Source organism: Erithacus rubecula (assembly GCF_903797595.1).
Source record: "Erithacus rubecula genome assembly, chromosome: 4".
Taxonomy (NCBI): Eukaryota; Metazoa; Chordata; class Aves; order Passeriformes; family Muscicapidae; genus Erithacus; species Erithacus rubecula.
In genome coordinates, this window is record NC_136686.1 from 14,352,592 (window position 1) to 14,362,386 (window position 9,795).

At 39.5% G+C, this 9,795-nt stretch overlaps 1 protein-coding gene across 1 annotated transcript; it reads right to left on the reverse strand.

Moving 5' to 3' along the window:
* Positions 1–2,355: 2,355 nt before the first annotated feature.
* STMP1 (short transmembrane mitochondrial protein 1) lies at positions 2,356–8,298 on the reverse strand. Its single transcript, XM_079303528.1, has 3 exons — positions 8,198–8,298; positions 5,272–5,325; positions 2,356–2,817 (listed from the first exon to the last, which is right to left on the reverse strand). Exons 1-3 carry the CDS (start codon positions 8,210–8,212, stop codon positions 2,737–2,739), a joined length of 150 nt encoding a protein of 49 aa, XP_079159654.1. The 5' UTR covers positions 8,213–8,298; the 3' UTR covers positions 2,356–2,736.
* Between the last annotated feature and the right edge of the window lie 1,497 nt (positions 8,299–9,795).

Consider the following 9,795-nt stretch of genomic DNA (forward strand, 5'->3'; position numbering starts at 1 on the left):
CAACCCACAGTAAATATTTTAGAAGTCTGTTAGTAGCTCATATATTCCTTTCCTCCCATTTTGCCTTGAACCTTCAGCTCCAGAATATGTCTCAAAAGAATCAATACATGAACTATTCTTTTCAGCAAAGGAAGGAAGACAGCATATTTTAGCTGGCAATTTTAGCTATCCACATAGGCATTTGAAAGGGGCAGATATTCACAGAGCCCAAGTGGGAAACTTGCTCCTAGGTAACTTCATGGAACATCCATCTTTTGTGCCCTGCTCTCACACCAGTGTATCCAAAGCACTCTCAGCCCCCAGATGCAAGAGCTGCATCAAGCAGTCATTATCTGTGCTCACCTGCCCTCTAAAATGAAAGGCTAAATTTTAGTACCATCTAGGATAACCTCAGGCTAGGTAAAATGTGTTATACAGTAGTTGCAAAGTCCACATCAGCTGTGTTATAATGTTATCCAGATTTACAGCTTACTATGTGGGAGGAAAAACCTCAGCTTGAGCTATGATTTCCATCTTAGTGTTGCAAAGTGTTGCAAACAGTGTGAAATACCTCAGAAATCCTGTCTTTAATATTCATGAGTATCTGTCATCTCCACAGCATTACACCTGCAGCTTTTCACTTACTAATATAATAGAAAAAAAAAAGAATTCTAAAATCTACTTGGTATGCTTAGCTGAAGCTCCAAAAACACAGAGTAACTGCCCTGTTTGGCAACAAATACAGAGATTTTGAATATTATTTTACTTCTCATCCCCATGGAAAGAAAGGGAAGAACATAAAGTATGTTTGAGTAAAGAAATAACCCAGTATAAACACTAATATAATTTTATATGGCAATCACAGAAAAATGAATGAGTTAGAGACAGTATTTTTCAATGCTGAAGAGAGGGGAGAGAAAGGAAGTTGTGGGAAACTTAAGCTCATCATGTCCATGAAAACATCAAAACTGACATGCAGAACTATCACATTTTTGTGTATGGAAGACAATTCCTTCAGTTAGGTCTGAAGTCTGTGAAAGGTAATGGAAAGCTCTTCCAAGAAGCAGAGCATACAGTACTAACTCAGTAAAAGGTAAACATAATTGTACTTTAGTAGACAACTCCCTTCACTAAGCACATTCTGGGTATCTTCCACACACACTGCAATCATGAGATTTCTGATAGCTGGGGTTACGTGGTACAACCATTTCTCCCTCTCAGAGTTTCTTGGAGCATTTGCTGTAGTTCAATGCTGAGACTGTCTGACTTGAGTTGGCTTTTAAACTTGTCAAATAACCTTTTGCAAAAACTGAAAGCTTTTATGTCAGCTACACATTTCAAGGCAGAGGTGAAAGGAAGGATTTAAAATTACAGGTGAAAAATTTCTAATATATATTTATATTGCTTAAGAAGGGAATCTTTGCATGAGGAATAATTTCCTCTTTTTCAGGAAAGCATTGTGGAAGAACTCTGTGACCACCAAACTTTCGTAAAGCATGCAAGGGTTTGGTGTAGGGTACTCTGTAAATGCATCTTTACTGTTCCAAAGAGCTAGGAGTCCACTCAGATACATCCAATTTAAAGGCTTTGGGGCAGAGAGTGAAAATTACAATGGGTACATAGAGAGCTCTGTACTTTAGAGCTTTGATGCTACATTTGTATCAAACAGCACATTTCACTGACAAAGCAACACAATTATTGCCCAGGGTTCTTTTCCTTCTGAGTGTCTCTAGACCTGTCTAATTGACTAAACACCCATTAGAGATCAAATCACATCTTCTGATTTAGTCTCTTCTGAGAGGAATACAGATCATGTGCTCTACAGTTTTCCTATGATGAGAATGAAAACATAGTAAAAGGACAAACCACTTTGAAGGCACCATCCTAATCCTAATTAAAACATTAATGGAGAAGCACTATAGGTATGCTTTAATCTAGAGCCTGAACAAATGGAGGTCATTCTCTGTGCTTGTTTGCAGCAGTTCCAACACCAGGCATTCTTAATAAAAGCAACAATACCTTCCTGGCAGTTTTCTTTGTTCTTCACATCTTGCAAAAGGCTATCAAGGGGACTCCAACATTTAAGCCATGTAACAGAGTTGATAGAAATCGTCAATTTTAAGGGTGAGGGGAAAAAAAGGTGATTCTTGAATTAATAAAATTTACATCTATTCAAATCGTTGCAACTTTTTTTTCAGAATTTACAACAGGAGTTTTGTAGAGTTATGGTTTCAAGCAGAAGACAAGAGTTCTGCAATAGGATGTGTGTTCTCACACCAGGGGTTTTAATGGCTGCTTTTGTTGCTTTGCTTGTGTGTGTGGCTTAAGGACAGTGAAGTACCACTACTCACAACAAATAACAAGAAACTCTGAAAGTTATTTCTTGATGCATTTAATTCCTTCTGTGCTGTTCTAAGAGCTAGGGTATTATCAGGTGTGAGGTACACATTGTAACAGGACCAAAAGCACTCCAGTTGGATCAGGTAAAAACAGGTTACAAAACATTAGGAAAAGAAATACTGAAAAATACAAATTATATAATCTAGCCACGCCTCAGTTGCAAATCCAAATTTTGAAACCCTTGAAAATCAGTCCCAGGAAAAGTTCACGACTGCCCTTGAAAAAGAAGGATATTCCAGTTCTAGAAGACTAAGAGTGGAGGAACCTCCCATGCCAACCCTCTACTTGACCTTTGCTGTCTGAAAGGTAAATTGCATCCTTGGTGCAAACGGAGTTGACCTGGGCAACATTGCTCTTTCAGGACTTGTCACTGGGAGGTTTCTTCTTGGCTTCCACATCCTTCTTAAAATCTTCCAGCTTCTTTGCAATGTTAGGGATCTTTAAAGACAAAATAAAACAATCAAACCCCATAGAACAAAAAGTCCTGGGCTACATGAGTTTCATCAGGAAAGACAATACCATACACACGGCAAGAAATTCTACAAAGTTTAAACTGGTTTTTAAAATGTATTTCCAGTATCTGTTACCTTGCACAGAGATTAAATCTAAGCAGTATCAGGCAAATAGCAGATGAGAGCCCCTCAGATAAGGCTTCAGGAAATACTCAGATTATTAAGGCTATAAATCAGCTAGTGGTGATGGGAACAGGGGGAAGGAAAAAAGATCACAGGAAATTTAGCATGACCAGTCTGGCTTCCTGACTGAAAAAGACAAACTGCCAAGAATAAGCAGATTTAAACACTGATGCACAGGCTTTTGAAGGGGAAATTAGATTGCACTATACTGGTCATAACCCATGAGAAAAGAGATGCTCAAGAACATCAAACATGTTCTCAAGAAATTTATTAAGAAATAGTTCTCCTGGTTCATCTTGTGGGAAACAAAATTCCTCACAGAGAATTCTACTGCACTGCAAACTGGCATACCTTTGCATTTCACACTTGAATGAAAATTCATTTTACTGCTTGTGAGCTTCAAAATTTCAGCTCTCTCTCACAAATAAAAGAATTTTGATAAAATAATCCAACAGTAAATTTTGATAACTTGAAAAGAAAAAGAAGCTGAAGCTCCTAATAGCAAAATATTACAACTAGCTAAAACTGGGAAGTGATATTGTAAGATTTTACAAGCTAACTAATTTAAATTAAATTAAAGCAAACTTTCCACTTCTGGCTGTAAGAAAAAAAAAAAAATTCTGGGTTTTTACTTCATATGTAATTTGACCACAGAGCAGAAGTTAATCCAAACAGAATGAAGTTCTCTTATTGAATAGTCTGAGGCTCACAGAACTGGTAATATAAGTTCTCTAACTTTCCTTTTCAGAATTAAGCTCTTTTTCAACAAATGAAATTAGGAGCTCAGCCTGTAACACACCTGATATTTAAACTAAATGAAGAGAACTCCACTACTGTCAGCAGAACCTTCCATGTACTTATTACTAAGCACATTGTGTGTACAGCTGCAGAATTAGGACCTCATTATGACAAGCTTACATTAAATGTCATCTCAAACCAATCACCTTCAAGATCAGCAATAAAATTTCCATGTTCACCCTGCAAGTCAGTGTTGCATTCCCAGGTAACCACTTCAAGGAAATCAAAAGCCTGAGTCCCCCTCTTGTGGCAATACTTACCTGTGCTGCCAGAAAAACAACATACAATGCTTGCGATACATATTGATACATCCAAATATATTCTTATGACTACACTTTTGTAACACTGTAAAAACATTTATTGGACAGAAACACCAGCCTTTCATTAGTCCTTTTATTGGACTGACTGACAGGAAAAATCATCAGAGTTTGTGCATAAACAAAGAGCAAAATGTAAGTTGGTTTTTTTTTTTTAAGCAAGATGACTTCAGTACTGAATATGATAGGAAAGCAAAACATAAATGTCACCAAAGCCTCAACAACTTTGCTTGGTTTTTTAGGAAGGCTAATACAGATTGAATAAGAATTTTAAAAATATTTATATGTTAAATTTTATTAACTCCTCTAGCCAATAAATAAAGCAGCATTGCTCTTACAAGGGACTCTGTTAATTCAGCAGTAATTAAAATCATGTTTTGAAGGCTCAGCTTGAAATCTTTCTCCTCTGCCCTCTCATATTGAAAACTCTGTTAACTGAGAACTGAAAAAAGAAAGTTCTCTTTCTTTTCTCACTGTGAGAAAAGAAGGAAAAAAAGATTGCAGGTCAATACACTTCTTCAAGTAGGAGAAAGTATTTGAGTTTTCAAAAAAGCTGGTAAAACTTGTTTTCATTATTGGTCTGGGAGACAGAGGTCTAAGGATTTTTATTAACAGTTATACTGAGTAGAGAACACTTTAAGAAGACAGGTTATCCAAGACAGGAAAACAGTATTTTAATTCTGTTAAAATCCATGAGTGATTGATAAACCTTTTCTGTTCCTCCTGTCTTTGCCTGTAGGTGCCTGGACTCCAGGTCTGAACAGAAGTTTAGGCTTTAAGCAATACACCACCACAGAGATGAAATGCTATGAAGATCTACAAGATCAGAGTCCAACTTTTGACAAATCACCACTTTGTCAATGAGACTACAGCATTAAGTGCCATGTCCAGCCATTCCCTGAACACCTCCAAGTGCTGGTGACTCCATCACTTCCCTGTGCAGCCCATTCCAATGCCTGACCATTCTTTCAGTGAGGTAATTCTTCCTGAAGAAGTCTGAGTTCTCCTGTAACTAGTGTCAGCATTCTGTTTAAATAATATAAACCTTCAAAATAAAGACTGATTCAATTCTAATTGAGGGAAAATAGCCATGTATTTTCAGTTCAGGACAGGTTTATCTCTGAGAATACCAGGATACTCACATCATAGTTCTGAGCCAGATACATCCCAACCACGTTGCCAAGAGTAAAACCAAGCTAAAATGGAAGAAAGGGAGAAGAGTTAACACCCTTCAACCAAAAGCACATTGCCTAAAATTAAGAAAAGGGAATACTGCAAATCATTTAAAGAGTTTCAACTCCACTCCTATTTAATTTATCATCTTTCATCAGAGAGGTGCAATTATACTGATCTTCACCAGAAACACTTTGCCATCATTTCCAAAATACCACACAGTTTTGTTAGTCCATACACATCACCAAGACTATTGGGATCAAGCAGTGTTCATCCTTGTAAGGTTCTCTACACACCCACAAAGGCAGTAACTTCTAGAAAAATGGGGGAGACAGCAGCAGGGACCTACATATCACAGAGTTCTTGGTCCATGCTGGGAAAGCCTAAAACAACAACCCATTAGAACAATGCTCAGTGTTGGAAAGGGACATCCATGTCTTAGTATGAAATAAAAAAAACAACTTCTCAACATGAACTTAAACCTGCTTCTTCTCTTCTGCAATAACAGCTGTGCATCTTCCAGACAGACCCTTCTGACCCCAAGAGATTAGTTCTCAGCCAAATCCACTCTGATCTAGGGGCTCCTCTAAGGCAGCACAGTTGGTTGGAAGCTGGGCACAACCTCTTCTGACAACTGTGCAGACTTGTAGTTGATAAAGGATGTCCATAAAAATGCATTCTGGCAGCACAGCAAGAGCAAAACACAAGCACTGTTTCTGGCCCAGACCTGTGTTTGCCAGTGAGGAAACCCCTCAAGCACAAGAACACTTTTGGAGTGAAAGAAACTCTTCTCTTCAAAGACACACTATGAGATACTCATCCAGCAACTCCTCAGTATTCTACATTTTATTTTTGTTGTTACAATTCAAAATAAGTCTGTCCTATACCACGAAAGCTCATTTAACTATTTTGAAAGTGGACATTACTAATATTGTGCTTTCATGCATTGTAAGTAGACAAATCACTCTTGGTAACAGCTGCAGCCAGTTCTATTTAAGAAAATTTTTATTGCTCATGGTCACTGCTGTCAAAATAAGACTATTTCAAGAAAAATAAAATCACTGTACACAAAACAACTTTGCCATCACTCACTGACCAGACATCTTTTCCAGGCCCAAAGCACAGCTCATCTTTTCTGTGATTCAGACTCCATAAGTAGCACTGCTGAAAATCTATCTATAGAAAACTAAAATTGGCTGAGAGCTGTCAAATGAACTCTGACTGCAAGTTACTTCAACATTTTCTTAAACACATTTTTGGTCTTATTCCTTGTTAAAATTACTTTTCTAAGCTTAACTTTAACAATTTAAGAATAATTATTTTTCTGTGTATTGTCCTGGCTATCATATGCTCTTGTAGTTATAATTACCAGCTAAGTAGGTAGTCTAGGAGATACTAAAAAATAATACACTCATGAAAACCAGACCTGTGATTCCTCTTAATCCAGAGCACCACTCTAGCAGAGGAGAATTTCCTGTATCTTTAGCAGTGTCTGGAAAACCACCTGGAAACCCAAACCAATTCCTTCTTTATTAGCAGTGTTCTAGGCTTTTACGCTAGAACCTTTCCAATGTGCATCATATTCTGTAGTGAAATAACCCTTACTCAGTAGGGACAGTACTGAGATCAGTACACCCTGAAAGTGTACTCCTTTATTGGAAAGTCCAGCACTGCATCCACCCAGCTGCACTTATTTTTAGAGCCGACAATTTGAGCAGTGGGGGAAAAAATAAATCACTAAAGACTTCAATTTTATGGGAAGCAAAACCCATAGCCAATGAAAATGTCCATGTTGGTTAAAAACAATAGGGCTGATGAGAGTTCAGAGTCTTCCAATTTTTACTCAGCATTTCAAGATGCATTGAAAACAAATAGCTTATTTAATGCTTAACTCTGGACTGCAAAACACAAGGTTTGTGAGATTATCCCTTTATCTCTCTGCTTCAGCCCTAACCACACAGACCAAGAGTCAAACATCCAATCTACACTCGAGCAGGGAAGAAACCCAGAATTAGTATATCATTTGTCTGTCACACACTAATGAGAAGCCATAATTATACAATATTATAATTTAGAAAAAAACAAACAAACAAAAAAAACCCCAACCCAACAAAAACAAAACAAAAAACTTTAGCAGAAAGCAGTGGAGATGATAAACCCAAAAACTTTGAGAGGGGCTAACCACATTTAGCCTTCTTAAGGTTTTCATTGGAGTGGAGAGGAGATGATAAACAGCTACAGAAATTACTTTCATACTTGTTATTATATAGCTGGGATGAAAAATAGGCCTCGTTTATTTATTCTACAAAAACAAGCATGACTCTCTCAACTTCCAGCAGGCCATCACTTCTTGCTCTGTATCAGCACCCGCTATGAAACTCATCAGCCAGCTAAATTATCTTGCCCCAACAAAACATGAAGCCTGAGTCTAATAATACTGTTCTTCTCCGGGGGAATAATAAAACGCGACCTCTTGCCTTAATCCACATATGCAGCGGATTGTGCCGACATTTTTAAGGGTGTACAAAATAGCAAGGGCTGACGCCCCTGCTCTCACTAAAGAAGCCATTTATGCTGACACAAAGAAATTTGAGCAGCAAGGAGAGCATCACCGCGAGCAAGCAGAATCTCCAAGGCAAATTAACAGCACGACTCGGAGGAAAACCAAGCCGCGGAACTCCTTTTCGAGAGCAGCTTTAAGGCACGGTTTAAGGAGAGAACAAGGAGGACGGGTAGGAAGGAGCGGGAGAAGGGAAGACGCCCAAGGCCAGGAGCCAGCACCAGGCACAGCGGCCCCGCTGCGGACACGGGGCCGCGGACACCACGCCTCTCCTCCCTCGGCCGGGCAGCGGCCGTGCCGTGCCACGGCGGCGGTGCCGAGCCTCAGAGCCTTACCAAGAACTGCAGCATGATGCCCACTGCCCGCGCCGCCGCCCCGCCCGCCAGCCGGGGAAGTCAGGCGGGCAGCGGCCGCTCCCCTTCCGGGCCCGCCCCCGCCGCCATGGCCGGGGAGCTCCGGCCCAGCCCCGGGCCCGCCCCCACCGCGCTCCGCCGCTCCTGAGGGGCGGCACGGGGATGCGAGAGGTGGCGGCTGTGTGGCTTGGGGATTTTTAGGTTTTTGGGGATTATTTTTTTTAAATTTTTTTTTTTTTTTTTTTTTTTTTTTTTTTTTTTTTTTTTTTTTTGTTATATGAGTAGCTGTTCTTTGTGGATAACTTCGGCTTCAGCTTCTTTTAATGGCTACGCTTAATTCATGGCAATTTGGGCAGTAAATATCAGTTAGGAATATTTCTCCTGCTGCAAGTCAGTAAGAGACCGCAGGCTTTATTGCAATTTATTTCAAAACTCTTTTTTTTTTTTTTTTTTTTCACCCTGCAAACTTTCAGACAAAAAAATATCCAAAACCCATTAAAAAAAAAAAAAAAAAAAAAAAAAAAAAAAAAAAAGCAGCAAAACAACAAACAAAAAAAACCTCCGCGAGATATGTGCGTCTTTGAGCTATTGGGAAACTCTACCCCGAAAGGAAGTTAAGTCACACACGTCTCAGTTCCCAGAAAGCTCAAATGCTCCATCTAATAGAAAACTTGTAGCTCCTGCCTCCCTGCGGAAGGTCCCTCGGAGAAGTAAAGAAGTATCTCCTACCTACTGCAGGAACAAAGCACAGACAGATACTGAGTAACACCTTTTTGTTGTTGTTGTTGTTTTCATGGTACCCTGATAGGGTCCCAGACTCGAGACCACTTTCTCCTGAATTTCAGAGTGTCCCAAAGCTGGTGCGTTGCTCTTCCCTCCCTGAGTGAGGGCTGACATCTGGAAATGGCACAAAGATTCAAATGGATGTGGCTTAGAGAGCCCGGGCTGCGCTTCCTTGTCCTCTGGAATGACTGACTCTTCCAGGGCTCTCACAAATTAGCTTCGTTCTGGAAAGAACAAATGAACTGCTAATAACTACTTTCCACATACTGTAAGCCTTCTCCATGTGTTCAGGATCAGAGCAGAGATAATATGAGACTCCAGCTTGAGCACATCAGAAACCAGATGGGGCAAACAAGGCTTTTAGTAGTTATAATGCCTCCACAGTACCATCACAGGGAGATAAGGTTCATTAGGAATGTTATTATTATGCTTCGGCTATAATGAATACAACATATGTTAGACAGTCTTGGCTCAACATTACTCTAATTGGTTATTTTCCTACATGCCATGAATTTCCTCATGGAAATTTAGCAGACTCATGTGACATTTAGCAGACTGCCAATTTTTTTTTTTTCCTTTTAGGTAAAGCTATTCCATTTACATCAGCCAATGCTGAATCATTTTGGGTCAGAGTGTGTACAGGGTGGGTGCTGTGGATGGCATATGTTAGTGGAAGGAAGAGCTCAGTCTGGTAGTTATAAATGCAACTGTTATGCTTTTATAAGTGGGGGTGGGGGGGGGGGGAGAAGCTAAATAAAAAACCAAAAAACCAACCCAAACCTACTTTTTTGCTCTAA